The 23,608-nt window shown below is 57.8% G+C and overlaps 1 protein-coding gene across 1 annotated transcript in view; it reads left to right on the top strand.

Moving 5' to 3' along the window:
- ITGB2 (integrin subunit beta 2) overlaps positions 1 to 23,608 on the top strand; it is a 32,386-nt gene that overhangs the window by 3,393 nt on the left and 5,385 nt on the right. The window contains 11 exon segments of the mRNA XM_033233722.1: positions 5,422 to 5,482; positions 5,868 to 5,956; positions 9,526 to 9,706; positions 13,035 to 13,205; positions 14,716 to 14,868; positions 14,871 to 14,956; positions 15,974 to 16,129; positions 17,291 to 17,386; positions 19,786 to 19,875; positions 21,255 to 21,395; positions 22,747 to 22,934. Coding sequence (XP_033089613.1) covers positions 5,422 to 5,482; positions 5,868 to 5,956; positions 9,526 to 9,706; positions 13,035 to 13,205; positions 14,716 to 14,868; positions 14,871 to 14,956; positions 15,974 to 16,129; positions 17,291 to 17,386; positions 19,786 to 19,875; positions 21,255 to 21,395; positions 22,747 to 22,934 — 1,412 coding nt within the window.

The raw sequence follows: 23,608 nt of genomic DNA, 5'->3' as shown, positions 1-23,608 counted from the left end.
GAGGGGAAGATTACCAGTTACCTTTTGCACTAGAGAGATATTAGGTATTTTCTCTATGCAATTTGTTATGTACAACATGTGTCATTTTCAGAGTCTGTCTTCTTGCTATTTTCCCCCTTAGCTTTTCTTTTCTTTTTTTTCTTTTGAGACAGAGTTTCACTCTTGCTGCCCAGGCTGGCGTACAGAGGTGTGATCTCAGCTCACCGCACCCTCCACCTCCCAGGCTCAAGTGATTCTCCTGCCTCAGCCTCCCGAGTAGCTGGGATTACAGGCGCCCGCCATCAGGCCTAGCTAATTTTTGTATTTTTAATAGAGACGGGGTTTCACTATGTTGCCCAGGCTGGTCTCAAACTCCTGACCTCAGGTGATCCACCTGCCTCAGCCTCCCAAAGTGCTGGGATTACAGGTGTGAGCCACCACGCCTGGCCTCCCCTTAGCTTTCATGCTGAAGTTCCCTTACTCTTAGATACCTATTCTTCTATTTCCTTTATTGTTTTATTCCCTAAAACCGAAGTCCTACACATTTGTGGCCATTCTTTTATGTCCACAACAAGAGCGTCCAGGGCCTCAGCCTCACGTCGCCACCTGGGAACAGACAGTCTCCTTCACGTTAGACGGAAGAGTGGTGTCCCCTGGTCTAAAATGCTGTAAATATCATTGGATTTCCCTTTGACTTGAGGTATTTAGCAGAGTACTTTAGCATTCCTTATTAATATGTGTGTGTGTGCGGGATGGGGTGTCTTGTTTTATTTCATTTGGCCAGAAATTGTGGCCTTTAAAAGTTGTGCTATCAGGCCGGGTGCAGTGGCTCATGCCTGTAATCCCAGCACTTTGGGAGGCCGAGGCGGGTGGATCACGAGGTCAGGAGTTCAAGACCAGCCTGGCCGATATGGTGAAACTCCGTCTCTACTAAAGATACAGAAATTAGCTGGGCCTAGTGGTGCGCACTTATAGTCCCAGCTACTCAGGAGGCTGAGGTAGAAGAATTGCTTGAACCTGGGAGGCGGAGGTTGCAGTGAGCTGAGATGACACCACTGCACTCCAGCCTGGGCAACAGAGCGAGATTCCGTCTCAAAAAAAAAAAAAAAAAAAAAAAATTGTGCTATCAAACTTCACAGATAGTAAAACGAACGGTAGGAACACGTCTCCCTGACGCTTGGGGAAATACACTTTTGCAGGGTTGGAGGTTCAGAGGAGACACGGGCTGGGTGTTCCTGCATCCTCTCCGCTCCAACTTGTTCCAATTTGATTTGACCTGTTTTTGTCCCTGGATTTCCTGGAGCCTCTGTGATCCAAGAACAGCCTTGCAGCCCCCACCTGAATGGCACTTCTCTCCAGTTCTTTATCATGTTCCCACGAAGCAGAAATGAGTCCATCTTGATGCTCTGGCTTTTGGCTTAAAAGGTGGATGCCTAGTTTATAATCATCCCTCGAGTCTTCCGTTCCCTCCCACCTCCTCTTCCTTCCAACCTCGTCCCCCACCGGCGTTGTCCATCGCTTCCCGGGCACCTCCGAGTCACTTTGATGTGAGTGTGTGTCCTCTAAGAAGCGTAAGGTGGGTTTTATTCCCTGGCCCCAGCATAGGCAGGAGCAAGCTCTGACGCAAAGTTCTAATGGGTCTGTGGGGCCTCTGGCTTCTCAGGCAGTCTCACCTTAGAGTTTTACCGGCTTGCAAAAAGGAGCCTGACCCCGCTGATTCCTCTCCCAGCATAGGCTCTGCCCTCTCTCTGCTGTCTCACTTTAAAGTTTCCTTTCTTTCCTTTTTTTTTTTTTTTTTTTTTTTCAGACAGAGCCTCCTTCTGTCACCCAAGCTGGAGTTCAGTAGTGCCATTAAGGCTCACTGCAGCCTCCCCCTCCTGGGCTCCAGTGATCCTCCCGCCTCAGCCTCCTGAGTAGCTAGGACTAGAGATGCACACCACCATGTATGGCTAGCTTATTTTCTATTTTTATTTTGTAGAGATAGGGGTCTCACTATGTTGCCCAGGCTGCTCTCAAACTCCTGGCCTCAAGTGATCCTCCTGCCTCGGCCTCCCAAAACACTGGGATTGCAGGTGTCAGCCACCACGCCGGCCTGTTCGTTTCCCGTGTTTGCTCCTGTTCTCCTGTCTTTGATTCTGTGAAAGGGTGCGTGTGATTTGGTGCGGATCTGCTGCAGGTCTCTTCTGACGCCACTTTCGTGTCTCAGAGCCTGAATGTTCAGAGCTTTGCTCACCGTGAAGTGGGGTTCATCTGGTGTCTGGGAGGGAAGGGAACCCGAGGGTTCTCCGGGGAAAGATGACCCCATCCCCCTGGTCCTGCCCTTCAGCCCCCCGCTTCCCCTGTGCAGGGGACTTGGTGACAGATACCACTTCCTGCAGCTGGGCTGGGGTTGCACCAGCACTTCCCTCCTGGGCAGGGTTGAGGTCAAGGGCGACTCTGATGCAAGGTTCTGAGAGGCCTGCGGGGCTGTGGATTCCGAAGCAGCCTCAGCTTTGGGTTTTGCACCTTAGGTCTTGGTAAGGAGACCCGCCTGCCCTTAGACGGAGGAAGTCCAGGAGCTGGAGGACGAGGAGGGCGCCCGCCCCCAGTGTGGGGCAGCAGGGAGGGCGGGTGATCAGGCTCCAGGCCGGAGCTCTGGGGCCAGCTCAGGGGCCGGGGTGCAGGAGGGGAGGTCTGTGCTCTTCTTCCCTGCTTGCCCTGCAGCTCTGCCGACTTAGCTTCAGGGCACCAGAGGTGACAGTGGCCAGGTACCTGCCTGTTTGCCCGAATGCTGCCCTACATCTGTGCCTTACCCATTCCCATCCCTCAGGGAGCTGGCACAGGCCCTTCGACCACCTCCAGGCACACGGAGGAAACGGATGCAGAGAGGTCAGATGGGGTCTTGGTCTCTCAGGCCTCAGGTGAGGCCCTGGACCTCCGTGGGCCATCCTGGCTGCTGGGCGGAGGGGCTGCCCTGCCCTGTTCTCCCACAGAAGGGAGGCCGGCTGCCAGGCTCAGTGTACTGCCTTACCTCCTGGAGTCGACCTTCATCCCCAGCTGTTTGTCTGGGCTCAGCCACTGGCATTGGGGGGTGGGGCAGGGCCTGGATTCTCTTGTGCCCCCAGCTCCCAGCCCCCCAGGGCTGTTCATGGAGGAGCAACAGTGGGGAGAGTGTGGCTTCCCACCCGCCCCCTTGCTATGGTCATGGTCGGGGCGCTGTGGTCTCTGAGCCAATCCTGCTGGAATCAAGGTGCACCCCCCTCTCCCTAGGGGCAGGGGAGGTGCTCAGGGTAACTGGGCTCCAGGTCCATATCTTGCTGCTGCTGGGGGCCTCAGTTTCCCCATTTGAGGGTACGAAGTGTTTGCATGCCGCTGGTTATGATTGTGTTAGGGGCAGAGACGTCAAGTCTGCGGCCCCAGGGAGAGCGTGGAGCTGGCGTGTGGGTCCTTACCAGCCTGGCTGGGGCTGGCACTGCGACCTGGGGGTGTCCTGAGGCCGGCTGGACCCTGCACCCTGGGGTGGCTCCAGCATGCACAGGGCTTCCGGTCAGCTGAAGGGCTGGTGGGCACTCGTGGCACCGAGGTCCGTCCAGGCATGGGACTTTGAGGGGGTGCAGACAGAGAGCTGGAACTGGCCTTGGCCTGAACCACAACCCCCAACGATCAGAGACACAGGGCCTTTCAGACACAGGGTGGGCCCCGTGTGAACCCAAACCACCTCCTCCAGGAAGTTACAGCACGGTGCATGTTCTGTTTTTGACCCCAGAACAGGAAGGATCAAGGGTTCCCTTTTGACATTTTGGAATTCTGATTGTAATTTTGCTGGGAACCAGGAAACAAGGTCACCTCCAAAACGACAGGACCTTGGGGCTGGTTGGGGCCTCTAAGCTGTGGGATGCTCAGATGGGCCCGGGTGGGTGTTCCGTCGGCCTCAGAGCCCCCGGCACAGGTGCAGGGGTTTTGGGGGATGGAGGGGAGCCAGGGCCTGTGGCTGAGGGCACCCGAGCCTCCCCGGCCACAGCATAGCACCCAGCACTGTCTTCAAAGTGAGCAGGCCCTAGTTTGGGGTTCTGCTGGCTTGGGTCTGCCCACTGAACCTTGGGTGACCCTGCCAGCACCACCTGAGGGCAGTGAGTGGGACAGAAACGCCCCAGGAGCCTGGAGGCCATGAGAGGAACCAGCATTTGCTGGGGGAGGTGTGTTAATCTTTGCTTCTGATAACAGCCCCAGGGTAACAGAAGTGTCTTTCTGCCCACTATTGCAGGCAGGTTCCTGGGTACCCCTTCTCAGTACCTCTCCACCTCTTGGTGCCAGATAAAAGGGTCCCAGCCAGGACCCAACGTTCTCAGGTCCTGGAGGTCAGACCCAGAGGCCCACCCCACCTAGGAAGCCCTAAGACCCCCAAGGAGCCGACCTAGGGCTGCTTTGGGCACCTCCAGGATGGAGGGAAGGGAGCCCAGGGGTGGAACGGCCCTGCCGCCCGTTAGGAGGTGCTGCCAGCCTCCAGCACCAGGCTGAGGCCTGGTCCATCATTTTGCCTCTGGGGCCGAGGGCCTGTGAGTGACCACAGAGCTGCCCCTGGCTATGGATGACTGGGTTAAGGACGGGGTGGGTGTGTATCTGGAAACAAAAGGGCAGGACCCCGGCAGCTGGTGGCTTGGGCAAGTCAGGTGACTTTTTTCCCCACCTGGCAGGGACCACAGGGCTCCTGGGCAGGCCTTGCACACAGCCTGGCACTCGCAGGCATCAAGCCAGCTTTCTCTTCCTGGCCCTGTTTCTGCCAGAGAGACAGGACCAAGCCCGGCTCTGCTCCAAGCACAGGCTCGGCACATGGAGGACTTGGGGTGCACAGGGGCAGAGTGCACACACCGGGTGTGTGGGGTTGTGATGTGTATGTGCATGTACATTTGCACGTGTGTATGGTATGTGTGTGTGGTGTGTGTGCCTGTGTGGTGTGTGCATGTGTGTACATGTGCATGTATATTTGTGTGTGGTGTGTAGTGTCTTGTGGGGAGTATGGTGTGGGTAAGGGGTGTATACATCTCTGTGTGTACACATGTGTGGTGTGATACATGCCTGTGTATGTGTGGTGTGTGCGTGCACGTGGTGTGTACATGTGGTCAGGCATGCATCTGTATGCGTGTGCATGTGTGGTGTGGTGTGTGTATTGTCTGCATGTGTGTGTGCCTGTGTTGTGTGTCTCTGCAGGGACCCACTGCAGCTGTCCTGGGTGCCTGGCTGCTATGCAGGTGTGCTGCCCGCACTGCTGGGCCCGGCCTCCCTCCCTCCCTGGCTATTGAAAGCTGGGCCCAGTGCAGCTGTGCTGGCCTGACTCTATCCCACCCCCTGCAGGAGGGACAGGGACCCAGCTTCTTGTCCCAGGCCAGCTGGAGGGGGGCTTTGTGGGTGGTCAGCCCCAGGGGCTGGGCCTGAGACCGTCACCAAGACCCCTTCCCTCCACAGGACATGCTGGGCCTGCGCCCCCCTCTGCTTGCCCTGGTGGGGCTGCTCTCCCTTGGGTGCGGTGAGTTCTGTGTTCCACGGAGGGGACTTCCACGCATCACATTCCGGTCAGGGAGAACAGGGTCTGCCCTCATGTTCCCACAGACAGAAGTTCCCGGGAGGCTGGGGAAGGATCATGCCCCTGGGGGCAGGTCGGGGACTCAGGCCTCATCTCCCCACGTGCCAGGAAGCTGCGGCTGTGCTGTTTCCCCAGGGCCCCTCTCTGCACCTGGGGGAGGTGGTTGATGCGGGGTCTCCTGGAGGCTGCCTCCCTGTCTTTCTGGGCCTCCTCTGACCCTCCTGCTCTACTCCCCCTTGGGTGTGGGCCTGTGGTCACTCACAGGCCCCCTTGGGTGTGGGCCAGGGCGGCCCAGAGCACCCACTCACCTGCTGGCCTCGTCCCTCAGTCCTCTCTCAGGAGTGCACGAAGTTCAAGGTCAGCAGCTGCCAGGAGTGCATTGAGTCTGGGCCTGGCTGCACCTGGTGCCAGAAGCTGGTAAGTACCTCCTGGGCCCCTCCCCACCTGCCCAGCTCCTGGGTGGGGGCCCTTTCCTGCCCCTGAAGCCAGTGGCACCCAGAGGACCAACAACTCCATTCCTCTTGGGGAGTCCCCAGACCCTGGCCTTACCCTCCCCTCAAGGGGCCCCTGAAGTTCTGATGTGTGGTCTATTTGGAAACACACAGAACACACACTTTTAGTTTTCTCAGCCATTTCAGAGTAGGTTGTAGCCATGGAGCCCTTTGTTTTGTAGTACTGCAAGGGAGGTCTTTCTTAAGAACCGGGTTTTCACTTACAAAACCATGTAAGCAAGTGCAGAAACACACGCGCTTCTGGCTGGCATCACCAGCACGCTTTCCCGTAGAGGTAGTAGGCTCAGGGCCAGCGACGGACGGGACCCACCAAACAGCCCTCCTCAGAATCCAGGGGCTTTGCAGGGACAAGGTGGCCGAGAGGAAATGTATTTGGATGTAAATGTGTGAATGTATTTTGATACATGTATATCTATATTTGATAAATACATGTATCAAAACCAGGAAATTCAGCACTGGTATCTCATTATGATCAAACATACACACTGTACACATATTTTATTGATTGTCCCAGTGATGTCTTCGTGAGCATATTTTCCTGGTGGATCTTGTAACCCAGGCTCACCCTGTGCTCAGCTGTCTCAGGCCCCGACCCCCCTAACCCAGGCCTACCCTGCGCTCAGCCGTCTCAGGCCCCGACCCTCCTAACCCAGGCTCACCCTGCGCTCACCCGTCTCAGGCCCTGACCCTCCTAACCCAGGCTCACCCTGCGCTCAGCCGTCTCAGGCCCCGAACCTCCTAACCCAGGCTCACCCTGCGCTCAGCCGTCTCAGGCCCCGAACCTCCTAACCCAGGCTCACCCTGCACTCAGCCGTTTCCTTGGGCTTCTTGAATCTGCACCAGTCCTCAGCTTTCTTTGTCTTTCCTGTCCTTGGGCATTTCCGAGGAGTTCGGGGACAGCTTTGTAGCATGACTCGGGGTCTTGTCTGGAGTTTCCTCCTCCTGGACTCAGGTGTGCTTTGGCAGGAGCCCCTCAGTGACGGTGTCCTAAATGCCCGTGAGAGGCTCTGCTGTTGCCCTGTCCCAGTCCTGATGAGGTCAGTGTGGATGGCTCTGCTGAGATGGCATCCGCCCAGCCTCCCCACCCTGCTGCACAGTCCACTGTGGACTGGTGACATTCTGCTCCCATCAAATCACACGGGAAGGCTCGGCATCCGCAGAGGTCCCCACCTGAAGCTGCCATCACTACGATGGCTGCAGCTGGGTGCAGCACTGGTCCGTGCCTGCCTCTCATGGCTGCCAACCTGAGGAAGGGTTTCTCCTTCTCCACAGCCTCTCTCTCATCAGCGTGACCCGCAGTTTTATTTTGTTCAGCAGTGCATCATCTGTGACTGTCCTTTCTTCCCCAAGATGCCCAAATCCACTGGGTTTGGCTCCGTGTCCTGTCCATGAGTCAACACCCTATTTTTCTGAACACTTTCTTGCTTTCTGGAGCAACATGACACCGCAGGCCCATCTTCATGTCCCTTGCCCCAGCCTGGAATCGGATGTTTTTCTGAGGGCTCTGGTTCTTTTCCCTGCGAGTCCGGGTTCCAGCCCTGTTGTAGCAGGACAAGCCACAGGCAGAATTCCTCAGACACCCGGTTAAAGAAGGAAGGGCTTTATTTGGCCAGGCACGTCGGCAGACTTGCGTCTTAAGAGCCAAGTTCCCCAGAAAAGAAATTCCTGGCCCTTTAAGGGTTTACAGCTCTAAGGGGTTCACGTGAAAGGGTCGTGATAAATCAAGCAAGCGTGGGGAACGTGACTGGGGGCTACACGCATCAGCTGACAGAACAGAAAGTTTTACAATGCTTTTTCATGCAATGTCTGGAATTTACAGATAACACAAGTAGTTTCGGTCAGGGGTTAATATTATTATTATTATTTTAACCACCAGGGCCAGGAGGTGGCGCCAAGGTCGTCTGGCTGTTTATCTTACTCCTGTTTCTTTCCAACTTTTTGCTTTCTCCCATCTCTCCTGTCTTATAAACTAGGGAAGGGGAGCGGGAGGAGAAGAAGGGAAGGGCAGCAGGAGAAGTGGTGTCTCATTTCTTTTTTTTTTTTTTTGAGACGGAGTCTCGCTCTATCGCCCGGGCTGGAGTACAGTGGCTGGATCTCGGCTCACTGCAAGCTCCGCCTCCCGGGTTTACGCCATTCTCCTGCCTCAGCCTCCCGAGTAGCTGGGACTACAGGCGCCCACCACATCGCCCGGCTAGTTCTCTGCATTTTTAGTAGAGACGGAGTTTCACCGTGTTAGCCAGGATGGTCTCGATCTCCTGACCTCATGATCCGCCCGTCTCGGCCTCCCAAAGTGCTGGGACCACAGGCCCGAGCCACCGCGCCCAGCCGTGGTGTCTCATTTCTTACCGTCAGTGGCTTCCTCGTTTCTCAAGTTTGCGGCCCATGGGGAGTGGCTTTGGGGCCTCCAGCCCACGCCACCGCGGCAAGCAGCCCGCGGATGAGAAGCTGGGTGGCTCCTGTCTGTCCTCGGACTGAGCAGGGCAGCCGGGCCCCAGGTGGAACCACCTTGCTCAGGTTGGGTTTTTCTCCCTCCCCTTCCGGAGCTTTTCAGCTCATCTGAAATAAATACCTTCCAGTGAGATTTGTTTGTTTCTGTGTGGATTACATTTAGGCTTTCTTTTCCTTCTTGCGGGGATGCTTGCTGATGTAGTTTAATTTCTGGAGGACTTTAAAACTTCTGTGGTTTCAAAAGTCAGAGCCGTACAAAGAGGCACCCTGGGGACTGTCGCCCTCCCCTCCCACCTGCCCCCCTGCCCGCAGGACTCACCAGCCTGTGGGGGGGAGGCGGGCTTATCCTCCTGAGCTTCCCTCTGCGAAAGCAAGTAGAGAAACACGTGCGCTTCCGGCCCCGCATCGCCAGCACGCTTTCCCGTAGAGGCAGCAGGCTCGGGGCCAGTGACGGGACCCACCAAACACAGCCCTCCTCAGAATCCAGGGCCTTTGCAGGGACAAGGTGGCCAAGAGGAAAGCACCCTGTGCCCAGGCCTCCCAGGCTCCCCTCCAGCTTCCGTTCTTCTAAACTTCGAGGGGCTTGGCCCAGAACCCTGCCCATGTTCTGGGTTCCTTGGGGGCCTAGGGACTGCCACATTCCTTTGGGACAGAACAACTCCCTTGGACAAAGGTTCTGCTGATGAAGGGCTTGGAGCCCCTGGGCCAGCTGCTAGAGGACGCTGAGGCCTCTCCTCTCGGGTCAGCCTTGGGCTGGAGAGCGGGTCCTGAGTCCTTTCTGCTGTTAGAGGCAGAGAAGGAGGGGATACCCCGCCCCCCAGGGCTCTGCCGTGGCCGGGAGCCTTCAGGGAGGCGCTGTCTGGGAGGCTGGAGGAGCTCCCTGTCTCTGTCCACAGGGACTTCTGTCCCAAATTCCAGGTACAGAGGAGGAGGGGACAGGGTGGGTCCTCAGTCCCTGACGGCCAGTCAGCCTCCTGCAGGTCCTGCAGTGTGACCCCCTCCTGACCTCTGACTCCCCCTCCCCAGAACTTCACAGGGCCAGGGGATCCTGACTCCATTTGCTGTGACACCCGGCCACAGCTGCCCAGGAGGGGCTGTCCCGCAGACGACATCATGGACCCCAGGAGCCTCGCCGAAACCCAGGAAGACCACGATGGGGGCCAGAAGCAGCTGTCCCCACAAAAAGTGACTCTTTACCTGCGACCAGGTAGGCTTGGCCTCGGTGGCGGTGCCAGGCACCCTCTGTGCTGGTTATTGGCTCTGGCTAGGAGCCTGGCCCTGCTCTGGGGTGTCAGGGCTGCCCAGAAGGGGCATGTGTCCAGGTTGGATGGCTGGGTGGGCCAGTGAAGCCCCAAGGCTGCTGGAAAGCTGAGCTCCTCAGCGCCCTTCCGCTCTGTCCCCAGGTGGAGCTGCCCCAGCCCTCACCATCGGCTCTTTCACAGCCCGACATTCTGCATCTTTTTTTTTTTTTTTTAAGGGAGACCAAGCCATTTGGAAAACACTATTCCATTATATACTCAGAAGGCCACGGTACTCTTAGAAGAGTAAAGGGTCTGATAAGTCTTGCAGCTAAGAGACCTGAGTCACTGTTTAAACCAGTGTTGTCCAAACTGACTTGACCAGAGCACAGTTTCAGAACACAGTCCCCTGTCAGCACTTTGAGAAACGTCCTCCTTATCAGTGGCTCACATCTGCAATTCCAGCACTTTGGGAGGCCAAGGCAGCGGATCATTTGAGGTTGGGTGTTCAAGACCAGTCTGGCCAACATGGTGAAACCCCATCTACTAAAAATACAAAAAAAAAAAAAAGATGAGCCGGGCATGGTGATGCGCACTTGTAATCTCAGCTGGCAGGAGAATCACTTGAACCCGGGAGGCAGAGGTTGCAGTGAGCCAAGATTGTGCTACTGCACTTTAGCCTGGGCGACAGGGCGAGACTGTGTCTCAAAATTAAAAGGAAGGAAGGAGGAAAGGGGAAGGGGAGAGGAGTGCCCTCCTTGCTCCAGGAAGGCGGGTGTGTGGTGGTGCAGCAGACGGGAGAAGAAGGCCTGGTGTGGCCACCGACCTGTGACCTCCCAGGCAACAGTGAGGCCAGGGAAGGAAGGGGAAGCCATCTCCCAGGGAGGGGGTGCAGACGGAGCCGGGGTGACTTTAGAGGAACCAACTGGTGTTGGACAGGCTGAAACTCAGAGCTCTGCCCTCAGGGGAAGCCCAGGTCAGCAGCCACTGAGTTAGCCTTGGGGCAGAGTGGCCCAGGGTGCAGGTGGCCAGGTGAGAGCCAGCAGCAGCCGGGCGAGAGGTGCCTGGGAGACAGTGAGGGACGGGGCCAAACCAGTGGGGAGGTCCTACGCGAGCAGGGGCCAGGTGTCCCTGGGGGCAGCAGTGGACAAAACCCCACCTTGGTGGGGGGATCAGGCCAGCCCCTCATTGCCCCGTGAGCAGGCACAAGCCTCTTCGCCCTGGAACCTCCACCTCTGACCTCAAACTCGAGGGCCTGGCCCTGTGGCCCCTGGAGGCAGCTCTGATGTATTTTCCCCATGTCCCACTTCACAGTGAGGAAACAGGCTGGCAGAGGTGTTGCCTGTGGCCAGAGTTTGTGCAGCTCTGTGGTGCTGGAGGTGTCAGGAAGGATCGTCCTGGAGGGTGGGGGTGCGCCTGAACGGGGGCATCCTTGTGCCATGGGGAAGGGTCAGGGAGTGGCTGACCGTGGCCTGGCATGCATCTCCACTGTGCAGGGGGCAAATGCTGTCGCCTCTGGGGGGGCACAGGTGAGCTCAGGTGGGCACAGGTGAGCGTAGGCAAGCTCAGGTGAGCACCAGGGAGAGATCCTACAGCACCCCAGGGCCACAGGCTCCCAGAGCAAGGTGGTAGGATCTGGTAGGGGAACGTCCTCTCACGGGGTCCCGGCCCTAACCCACAGCCCGCTGGCCCTTCGCTGAGCCTGGCACTCTGAAAGGGAAGGGACGGGGCCCCTTGGTCAGCCACCAAAGGCCTATGTCTGTGCCCTTTGACTGCAGCAGCCACAACGCTCGTGGGCGCATGGTCTTGGCTGCCTCCTCCATGTTGCTGCAGACGCCGCAAGGCCCCTGAAGCTGAACACATTTACTGTGTGGCCCTTCACAGAAAGTGTTTGCTGGTCCTTGGCCCAGAGGCCAAGTGAAGCCTCTGAGGGCTAAAAGGCACAGCAGGGCCAGGGCCAGGGCCAGGGCCAGGATCGCCGGGTGTGAATGTGGGTGTGTGTGTGTGTATGTGTGTGAGTGCATGTGTGTGTGTGATGTGTGTATATGAATGGTGTGTGTTGTGTGTATGTGTTTAGCATTCTGAGTGGAGTGTGTGTGTATATGTGTGGCATGTGTGTATGGGTGTGAGTGCATGTGTGTGTGAGTGCCTGTGTGTGGTGTGTGTATGTGTGGCATGCATGTGTGTGTGAGTGCATGTGTGTGTGTTTGGTGTATGTGTGTGTGAATGCGTGTGTGTGCATGTGGTGTATTTGTGTATATGAGCACGTACATGTAGTATGTGTGCTATGTGTCTGGTGTTGTGTATGAGTGTGTGGGGTGTGTGTATGTGTGCATGTGTGGTGTTTGGTATTTGTGGTGTATGTATGCATATTTGTGGTGTGTTTGTTGTGTGCGGGTGCTATGTGTGTGTGTGTGTGTGCTATGTGTGACTGTGTGTGCATGAGGTATATTTGTGTGTATTGTCTGTGTGCATGTATGTGGGTGTGTATGCCATGTGTGACTGTGTGTGCATGTGGTGTATTTATGTGTAGGGGTGTGTGTGTGTTTGTGTGTGGGGGGGCACACATACCCTTTCTCTCAGGGTGTGGTAGCAGGTATGTTGGGGATGGGGTAGGCTCTGCACTTGTCCCAGGGCTGAAGGCTGGAGGGTTGGACAGAGGGGACTGGTCTGGTCACCCTCCCTCCTTGCTCAATTATTAACGTGATGTGTGTTTATGGAAAGCTGACTTGTGCCAGGCACGGTTCTGGGAGGCAGGGACACAGGCTGGTTGCGGTGACACGTAAACACAACCGCAGGTGTGACTGAGATGCAGGCGAGTGGAAGTCCAGGGCTGGGATGGAGAAAGGGCCATCCTGGGGACAGCCTGCGTGGGCCTTGCTGGAAAGTGCCAGGTTTGTGTGATGGCTGTCTACGTGGCTGCTGATGAGGGTGCCCGTGGGACTGCCGGCATGGGGCCGGGTTACGTGTAAGCCCAGGTGAGCCACTGGCACTCTCAATGAACGGTGTCCCCGATGTCACTGGCGTCAACTCTATGCAGCCCAGGCAAGGGTTTCAGTGTCACTGCGTGGCACATGCCTGCGTCCTAGAGTCATGTCCTTCCTCTGAAACTCCAGCCTGCCTGGGTGTCCTGTGTCTGGTCCTCAGCTCTCCTGCCAGGTGGGGAGAGGAGCGGTCAGGAGGATTTAGGGGCTGGAGAAGAGGGCGCCAGTTCACAGCCCACTTGGGGCCACATGTCCCCAGACACCCTGTGTGAGACGTGAGGTGTGGCTCATGGTGTTCTGTCCCTACCGGCAGGCCAGGCAGCAGAGTTCACCGTGACCTTCCGGCGGGCCAAGGGCTACCCCATCGACCTGTACTACCTGATGGACCTCTCCTACTCCATGCTCGACGACCTCAGGAATGTCAAGAAGCTGGGTGGCGACCTGCTCCAGGCCCTCAACGAGATCACCGAGTCCGGCCGCATTGGTGAGGCCCAGGCGCTGCAGGATGAGACCCAGTCCTTTCCTAGACCCTGGCCACTCCTGCCTGTGGCCCACACACCTCTTCATGCACAGGTCCCCAGGGCAGATCGGGGGGCCCCAGATGCAGGTCCCCCCAGGGCATCCACAGAGCTGCAGTCGGCCTTCCTCCCTGCCAGGGGCCACACCCAGTCCCTGGCTCCCCAAGACTTGTAGACATCGTCCAGTCCTCCACTTCCCCTTCCACCTTCTACTTCCTTTATTTATTTCTTGGTATGTTTAAAAGACAAAAGTCTGACAGTGCCAATTATTAGACATTAAAGACCATAACGCACATAGATGGTACAGCAACAGCACCACTGAAGAAACCACACAGCAAGCTCTGCTGGGCCAAGGGCTCCGCTCTCCACCAGCACTGCCTCGCCACAGAGCAAGTGTCCAGCACACGTGTGTGTCAGTCACAGCACATGTCTTCCCCGCCAGGCATGGCTCCTCCCATCAGCACTCTGCCAACTTCCCTACATGCAGGGATGCACACACGCATACTTACACACACACACATGCACACACGCAAATGCATGCTCACACACAAATGCACGCTCGCACGTGACTGCATGCTCACACATGCAATGCACACACACAAATGCACGCTCACACAAATGCATGTTCACACTTGCAAATGCATGCTCACGCATGTGAATGCACACACAAACGCATGCTCAAACACGCAAATGCACGCCCACACATGCAAATGCACACTCGCACATGAATGTATCCTCACACGCACAAATGGATGCTCACACATGTGAATGCATGCTCACACAAATGCATGCTCACACAAATGCATGCTCTCACATGTGAATGTATGCGTACACAGGAATGTATGATTACACGCCATTGCATGCTTACACACGCGAACGTATGCTCACGTACAAATGCACACTCACACATGCAAATATGCATGCTCACACACTTGCATGTGCACACACATGCACACACAGACATGCTCACATGCGTACTCCTGATCACCCATGTATGTCTTCACTCACATGTACAAATCATATGCAAACACACATGTCCACATATGTACCTGGTCACCTATGTGAACCAGGTGTGTCCACACCTGAACATGCTCACATGCATACAGTAATATGTGCACACACAGTTGTGCTACACATGTACACACTCATGTTCACATATGCAGATGGCTGCACACGCACAGATATGCATACGCACATGTCCACATGCCCACACTTATACCTGGTCACACACATACATGCAGGAACACACATGCATACACTTGTGCTCACACATGTACATGATTGCACATACCCACAGACATTCACATGCACGCTTGCATAACACACATGCTCACACACACTCCACATGTGCCATCTTGCTTTCTCCCCTTCCCTGCTAGGACAGAGGAAACAGGCTCGCCCTCGTGCCCCTTTGAAGCTGGCCCTCCTACCTGGGGCCAGCCTGCCGCCTCCCCAGCCCCTCCATGTGCCCTGCAGGCTTCGGGTCCTTCGTAGACAAGACCGTGCTGCCATTCGTGAACACACACCCTGATAAGCTGCGAAACCCGTGTCCTGACAAGGAGAAAGAGTGCCAGGCCCCGTTTGCCTTCAGGCACGTGCTGAAGTTGACCAGCAACTCCAACCAGTTTCAGAGGAGGTCGGGAAGCAGCTGATTTCAGGAAACCTGGATGCACCTGAGGGTGGGCTGGACGCCATGATGCAGGTCGCCGCCTGTCCGGTGAGGCCACTGCCCCTGCTTGGGTCCCTGGCTTCCCCCAGTGTTGGGGGCTCTGTCAGGCACTGTGGGGGAGCAGTGGGGTACCCTGGCTGGCAGGTCATCTAAGGGACTCCAGCCTGGGCCTGGGGAGGGCAGCCCCTCACCCTGCTGCTGCCCATGCAGGAAAGGGCAGGAGGACGGGAGTGGCCACGGGGGCTTGAAAACCATGCGCAGATTTCATTGTTTGCTGTGAATTAAATTTGTAACCCTGGGCAAATCTTTTGAAGCCTAAACATTTTGCGAGTGGCCAAGGGTAGAACAGGGCCGCTAGGCAGCTGGTCCCGTGGTTCCTGGGGTGGAACTGCCCTCCTCCCTCCAGGCTGGGTGGGCCCCGGCTGCCCAGTGCATGTCTCTCTCCACGTCCTGCCCACCCCGTCTGTGACTGTGAGCCTAACGGAGCAGCCACAGTCCCTCGGCTGTGTTGAGGCTGCGCCCCGTCCTCGCCTCACAACCCACCTTAGCTCTCCAGCTTCCCTGCAGGCCCAGCGTAGACACACTGCTCACGGGTGTCAGGTCACGGCCTAGGACATGCACAGCCCACAGACGCGCCTGCCAGAGGCTGTCCATGGTGGGCTCAAGGCCTGCCGGGCCCCCTCGGGCTCATCTTCCTCTGTGTTGCTTGCGCTGGTTCTGCATGTGGTTCACGTGTCTACGAGGGTTTTCCCCCTTGGGGATGGTTTCCTGAGGGTTTGTTCCCAGCTCTGAAGTGCAGGGACCACAACCATGTGTCTCTCCTTGCCTTTCCACGCGTGCCTGCGCTCCCTGCGCCTCACACACGCAGGGGGTGTTTGAGGGCCGTTGTCTCCTCCTGGGCGTGGCATCTGGGGGAACATGGCTGGGTCCCTGAGACCCAAGGGAAAGGGGCACCAGCGCCAGCCTCCGGGCTACCCCACCAGCTCTGCGTTGTCTCCTCTGCTCCAGAGGGCCAGGTTTGGGAAACCCAGGCAGGTAACCCCGCCCTCCACGCTTTCCTCTCAGGAGGAAATCGGCTGGCGCAACGTCACACGGCTGCTGGTGTTCGCCACTGATGACGGCTTCCACTTCGCGGGCGACGGGAAGCTGGGTGCCATCCTGACCCCCAATGATGGCCGCTGTCACCTGGAGGACAACATGTACAAGAGGAGCAACGAGTTCGTAAGTGCCCACCCCAGGCACCACCTGGGCACCGCCTGGCAGGACACCACTGATGGAGGGAACGAGGCGGGGTCTCCACCTTACAGAGCCTCCTTCCAACCCAAGGAGCAGATTCCTGAGGAAACTTCTGGAAGCCCCAAGTGGCAGTGTGGGGTCTCCCAGGACTAGCCTCAGGCCAGGGGAGGGTGGGGTTGGTGGGGGCAGCCAGTCTGAGCCCCGGCCTCGCCCTTGTGGCACTCCCAGGCCCTGTTGGTCTCCAGCCCCACTGCCCCTGCACCTGGGCTGTCAGCGGCTGTGGAGGTACAGTAACCACCCCCAGGCTACAGCCGCGCCCTGTTGTCCCCGCTGCTGGCCAGGGTCCCATCCCAGAGCATCCGCCTCCTCCTCCTCCTGGCCTCCTCTGTGGTTTCCCTGCTGCCCCTGAGTCCGCCTCCTCCAGTGTGGACCCTCCCTGCCCCCAGCGCCTGAGCTGGGTGAAGGACTGCAGGGACCATGAGGAAAATGTGGGGAGGGACAGAGACAAGAAGGGACCCAGGATGCACAGGGTTAGGACGAGCCTCTCTCTGCAGAGGCATCTCAATGGCTCGGAGGGGCCAGGACCCCTGGCTGGGATCAGCCGTGGGCCCAGAGGCCACCACCGGTCACAGGGGCTTGTCCTCGCTGACCATGGTGCAATGCTCTTGCAGCCTGACATCATAGGCTCTGGGGGCGGCAAAGGACTTTAGAGATGCAAAACTCAGGTCCTCTGCTGGAGCCACAGACAGGGGAGGGACGGCCGTCGGGTCCTGGAATTTGGGTAGGGAGAGCGGCACCTGACCCTCATGGCCTCTGCTGAAACTAAGCGCCCCTCAGTGCGAAAGCAGGTCCACCGTGTGGGGCAGGCTGGGATTCTGCCCCGTGGACATTCCCAGTCCTACGGTGAGACGCCTCAAATACTGCTCATGCCTGGACTCTGAAAGCCCAGGTCTATGCACACGCTGCCCAGAGGCCATGGCGGCTGTCTGCACTGCACTCCTGCGCGGCAGCCTCTGCCTCTCCAGCCTTCCCCCGAGAGGGTCCGAAGCACAGGCAGGGCTAAGGCTGAGTGGGGCAGACAGGGGTGGGCACCTGGAAGGCTTGTCTCAGACTCGGGGCCAGCTGAGCAGGACCTCCTTTCTCCAGGACTACCCATCGGTGGGCCAGCTGGCGCACAAGCTGGCCGAGAACAACATCCAGCCCATCTTCGCGGTGACCAGGAAGATGGTGAAGACCTACGAGGTGAGTGCTGTTGGGTCCTGAGCATCTCTCGGGCAGGGGCACGTTTCAGCCGCAGGCCAGACCCAGCGCCACTGCAGGTCTGAGTGCCACCCCCACATGCTGGGCACGCGAGGGCCAGCCGGCCCGGGTCACAGATGCCCGTGGGTGAGGAGCCTGAGGCTTCCTGTCCAGGACAGGACACCTGCGTGTCGATAGGAGGAGGAATTCCTCCCTGTCCCTGAAACTCAGCTGTGTTAACAGCGTGTCTTGGCATTGGTGATATTTTCTGTTCTTTTCTGGAATATAGCACAATTCTTTATTTTATGGAAACATGCTTATTTTATGCTCACATACATTTGAATATCAACACTCTCCACGAAGATAAAATTACACAAAAATGTTCACAAGCTTGGAGCATGGAGTGGGATGAGTTTTACAAAGGAAGCACAGCCGATAACCAGCTCTGCTCCTAGAAGCAGAGGCTCCCAATGAAATACGTTCATCCTGAATTTCCACCGCTCGTGCCATGTGTTCAGCCTGGCCTGAGCAGGTTCGTGCGTTCAAGTCGCTCAGGTGCTGTCGGGGTTCCCAAGACCACCCTCAGGATCAGTGATTTGCTGGAAGGACTTGCAGAGCTCAGAAACCAGTAAACTCACAGTTACGGTTTATTGCAAAGCAAACCCTCCTGGGTGCCAGCCGCTGCCCGAGGTGGGAGGATACAGACAAGTCACTAAAGGTCAAAGGTGCACAGGAGAGAAACCAGGCCACCTCCTGAGGGAAACCACCGCTTGTGCACACGGAGAACACACCCTTCTGCCACGTGTTGGCGGAGAAAAGCCTTCCATAAATGCCTCAAATGGCAGGAACCAAACCAAACGAATGGAGCCCTGGGATTCAGCACTGGCTTTGAAACAGCCACGCCCATCCTACCTGGAGCAGGACACAGCCCCCTGGTCTGCAGAGCCCGATCTGTCCCACCCGAGAAGGACATAGCCTCCTGTCTGTCCACCCCACCTGGAGAAGGACAACCCTCCTCGCACAACTGTGACCTATGCTTTGGGCATGGAAAGTGCAGTTAGAACCAGGCCTGACTTCCCCAACCCCCCAGGCCAGGGAGCTCATCTCCACTGCACCGATGTGGAGGCCATGGCCTCTGGGAGGAAAGCACGGTCTGACTCCCATCATCAGGGACCCTCAGCCCTCAGCCCATGGAGCAGAGGGCCTCCCCCTCCCTCCATGTGTCTCTGAGGAGAGCAGCAGTTGGATCCAACAGCACTACACAGTGTGGAACAGAGGAAGGACCAAACAGGGAGATGATGATCCGGTGGTCAGGGTGGCACCCTGCAGCCCCCTCTGCCTATGAGTGTTGTTCTGGCCTGTCGGCACCAGCCAGGCTAGAAGGACGGAAACGCCGCACACCCTCCTGAAAGGAGCCTCCGCCCATGGCAGCCTGCACGGTGTGTGGCCCCGAGGCCACAGGGACAGAAGGACTGAGCTGGAGGAAGGAGGTGGTTGTCATCGTACTTTATGCAGCCATGTGCCCAGTTCTTCAGGGTGGAGTTGGAGGAACGAGATGGTTGTCATTGAACTTTACACAGCCACGTGCCCAGTTCTTCAGGGTGGACAGGGCCCTGGGCGGCTCACCTCACACCCAGCTCTGTTACTTACCACAGGACACCCCAGGCCCTTCCTTACTGCAAGCCCTCAGTTTCCTCATCTGTGAAAGGGGCAGTGGTGCCCGGTCGGCAGAGCATCGTGGGTACTGAGCTCACCCGCTCAGGGAATTCACAGAGCAGCCGCCCTAAAGGGCCTGATTATCCTCATCTGGACAGTGACCGACCTGCTGGCCATTCCAAGGCCATCACCACCATCTTCTTCAAAATGGCACACAGGAAACCAGGGCACCCTCTTCCCCCCGCCCGGGGCTCTGCCCAGCTGGGCAGCCTCACAGCCCCTGCCCTGCTGCTTAGGCTGAGGAGACGCACTCGGGGTTTGGGGAAGAAACATGCCCGGGGCCGCCTCTTTTGTAAAGTGCACGTTGCTGAGCTACAGGGGTCCATCATCAGGTCTGTATCCCAGCTACAAGCTCAACCTCGTGGTGTGTTGGGGACCACAGTGAGACCAGTGGTTCCTGCCATAGGTTCCCCGGGCTCTGGAGTTGGAGCAGGAAGAGATCTTCCCACATAGGCCTCCCGAGTGCTGGGATTCCAAGCATGGCCGCAGGCAGCTCAGGGCTTTTTACCCCCAAGAACCTCTTACCACACATCGCTGACCACATACTCTGGGGACCAAGTGAGAAACTGCATTGAGGACCGTCCCAGCCATTTTGCAGGTGCAGAAGCCCCTGGGGTGAGCCCAGTGCATGAAGATGCCATGGCACAGGTCCTAGCCATGCCGTGTCTGGTCTTCTTGCCCAACAGAAACTCACTGAGATCATCCCGAAGTCAGCGGTGGGGGAGCTGTCTGACGACTCCAGCAATGTGGTCCAGCTCATTAAGAACGCTTACAATGTGAGTCTCCCACACCGCTCAGCTGGGACCCATGCGGTGGCCAGCAATCTCCCCACTGCAGGTCAGCTCCTGCTGCAGGTCAGCAGGAGGGTGGTCTGGGAGGAGAGCCACTGCCCTGTGGGCTGGCTGCAGCCTCCAGGACACCCTGGCCTGGCAGTTCCATGGGGAGCTCCGTGTCCTCTCTCGTTGATATTGTGGGCGATGCTCCTTGAAACCCAAGCTCAGGCCCTCTTCATGCCAGACTCTTCTCTGTGGGTCTCTATGGGGAAGGGGGGTGGACAGCTCTGGTGGTAGACAGTGCACCTGGGGCGGGAGGAGGCCACAGGAAACCCCCACGGTGGACTTGGGCCCTGGGAAGACACCCTGGGGGGTGGAATTCCTCTTGCTCTGTACACCTGTCCTGGGCAAGCCCCAGAGAAGCCCTCACCCACTGAATTTCTTCCTGGTGCATGGCCCAGCTGCACCCTGGGCTGCTCCCTGGGGAATCCCGGGGCCCTGGTGGGCATAGGTAGGCACAAGTGCACACTAGGCACCGCTCAGGGCCCCAAGCACCAGAGGTCCCAGACTGCTCTGGAAATCCACCCCCCGCTGAGAGATGTTCTCAGAATTCTGGACTGGATCCTTCTAGGCCAAAGGTCCTGCTGGCTTGAGGGAGCCCAACACGTTAGCGCCTCTGACAAACGCTGGATCATTGAATTAAACTGAAGGCCTGTGGAGGAGGTGCCATTTGCTTCTTGTAGCCTCCTGTGAGCCCCAGAGCAGACCCTCCTGGGTGCCAGCCACTGCCCGAGGTATTTCTGTCCTTATACAGAGGACGCAGGTGACACCACCGCCCTGGCCATTATGAACCTGATGCCCCTATGAACCTGAACCTCTGCCTCCTCTCTATTTCCTTCTGTCTCTCAGTCTTCGTCTCTGTCTGTCTTTCTCTGTCTCTGCCCCATCTCTGTCTATCTCTGTCTCTGCCTCTCTCTGTTTTTCTGCATCTCTCTATCTCTGTCTCTGGCTCTGCTCATCTCTGTCCGTCTCTGCCTCTCTGTTTCTCTCCGTCTCTCTCATTGCTTGAACAATTTATCCAGCTCCTGCCCTGTGCTAGGTCCTGGGGACTCAAGGCTGAGGAGCAGCAGAAGCTCCCACCCCTGAGGCTCCCACCCTGGCTCCATGCTGGTCCCTGTGGTCGGGCTGTCTTGGGGTCAGGACTGTGGCCCTGGCAGCCCCGCCATCCTCGGCACATCCTGCTGTTCTCTCCTCTGTGTCATTAGCTGACACTGGTCACCTGCAGGGAGAGGAGAAGTGGAGACGGGTCTAAACCGCTGGGCCAGGCAGGCCCAGGACAGCAGAAAGACTCGCCCCTAAGAGTGGCCGCTCTCTGCCCGCAGAAACTCTCCTCCAGGGTCTTCCTGGATCACAACGCCCTCCCCGACACCCTGAAAGTCACCTATGACTCCTTCTGCAGCAATGGAGTGACCCTCAGGGACCAGTCCAGAGGTGACTGCGACGGCGTGCAGATCAATGTCCCGGTGAGCCTGGCCACCAGAGTCCCTATCCCAGCACGCGGAGGGGCTCTGGGGACAGTCACAAGGAGCCAGGGTCCCCATCTCAGCAGGCTGAGGGGCTCTGGGGAGAGCCAGAAGGAGCCAAGGTCCCCATCCCAGCACTCTGACGGGGGCAGGGAGGGGCACACAGGCATCAGATGCTGTCTGGGGGCAGGCGGCATCCACTGGCAGGTCCCTGTTTCTTTCCTTCACCCCCTCTCTGCCGAGGCCAGACACTTTCCTTGTGGAGCTGGTGTCATGAATGTCAGCGAGAGGGTGCCCAGACGGTGCTTCGCACACGCCTTGGCCCAAGAGTCCTACTCATCAACCTGGAACCCCAAATCCCTGGGTCAGGCCAGTGTAGACTGAGGGATGGAGTGATGGCTGCAGGCCCTGGGGGCAGACACCGGACGCACAGAACAGGCACAAATGCAAACCCGGGTTGGGCTCGTTCTCATGATATTCTGCGTGTTTCATTTTGTTTTTTGACAGACACATTAAGGCATGGGCCACGCAGGTGATTAGGACACTGAGTTCCCTCCCCAATCTTTCAGGTTGAAGTTTATTATCCAATCATTTGTTTTTTGTTTTTGTTTTTGTTTTGCTAGCTGCGAACTAATATTCAGTAAGACACTTGCTTTCGTTGCACTTTTTTAATATGACTTTGGAATTCCTTCAAACACGTTTCTCCCTAAATGTTGCCCATGGATTTTTTTTTTTTTTTTGTGAGATGGAGTCTCGCTCTGTCGCCCAGGCTAGAGTGCAGTGGCGCCATCTCGGCTCACTACAATCCAAGTGATTCTCCTGACTCAGCCGCACGAGTAGCTGGGACTATAGGCGTACGCCACCACGCCCAGCTAATTTTTGTATTTTTAGTAGAGACAGACTTTCGCCATGTTGGTCAGGCTGGTCTCGAACTCCTGACCTCAGGTGATCTGCCCGCCTTAGGCTACAACAGTGCTGGGATTACAGGCGTGAGCTCCGGCGCCTGGCCTGCCTGTGGCTTCTCACCAGAACATTCCCTCATGCTGGGTGGTCTGAGTGGGAGTGTGCTCAGCTTATCTTGATTTGCTGTCTGCGTGTCACATGTCTCTGCTGATGTGTGGCCTGGGAGATCCTGGTGCTGGTCAGAGCGGGAGTGCGGGCAGAGCACCTCCTTGCCAGCTGACTTCGGCTTCTCGGATCTGAGCATCAGCTCTTCCCTGCTCCCAGTCATCCCCTCGTCCCCACACTGAACCCCCCACAACCCCTGCAGAGGCCAGCAGGCGAGGGTTGGAAGCCGGGCTGTGACCCTGGCCGCCGAAGGTCCCCACCTGAGCCCAGCACTGCCCTGCAGGTCACCTTCCGGGTGAAGGTCACGGCCACGGAGTGTATCCAGGAGCAGTCGTTTGTCATCCGGGCACTGGGCTTCACGGACACCGTGGCCGTACGGGTCCTTCCCCAGTGTGAGTGCCGGTGCCGGGACCAGAGCAGGGACCGCAGCTTCTGCCATGGCAAGGGCTTCTTGGAGTGTGGCATCTGCAGGTGAGGCGGGCACAGGTCCCCGTGAAGCCTCCCCCAGCCCCACCCCACAGGGCAGGTGTCTGCAGGTGAGGTGGGCCCTGGTCCTCACCCCACAGGGCAGGTGTCTGCAGGTGAGGTGGGCCCTGGTCCTCACCCCACAGGGCAGGTGTCTGCAGGTGAGGTGGGCGCAGGTGGCTCCATCCCCTCCCCCACTCCACAGATCGGGCGTCCTGGGGGCCCCCTTCTGCAGGAGGTGGGGAGATTTGGGATTGGAACCCAGAACCCCTCGGCAAGCCTTCCCCCATGCTCCTGAGCCAGGGCACCAGTGATGCCAGCCTGTACTCTACACTCTCTGGCCATGGAGGACCCAAGGCAGGGGACTGGTGGGCGGGAGGATCCCCTCACCAGAGGATAGAGGCCCATGTCAGGGGCACAAGGAGTACCCACTGGGCGTGCCCATGGCCCTGAGTGGGTCACTTTCTCTGCCCGACCCTCCTTGACCCTCAGAGCTGGCTTCTCTCTGTCCTTGGGGACCCAAGGCCATCAGGCTGGCAGCCCTGGGGCATGAGAGGCCAGAGAGCCTCCTGGGACAGGTGACTGCTTCTGGCAGCCTGGGCCCCATAGGCCTCCCTTCGGGAGTGCACACCCCCTGCCAGGCGTGGGCACCCCACCTCAGGGAGAAGCTGGGGACAGGT

This window comes from Trachypithecus francoisi, unplaced genomic scaffold, assembly GCF_009764315.1.
Source record: "Trachypithecus francoisi isolate TF-2019V2 unplaced genomic scaffold, Tfra_2.0 Contig00090, whole genome shotgun sequence".
NCBI classification, from domain to species: Eukaryota; Metazoa; Chordata; class Mammalia; order Primates; family Cercopithecidae; genus Trachypithecus; species Trachypithecus francoisi.
This window is presented reverse-complemented; position numbering and strand designations above follow the sequence as displayed.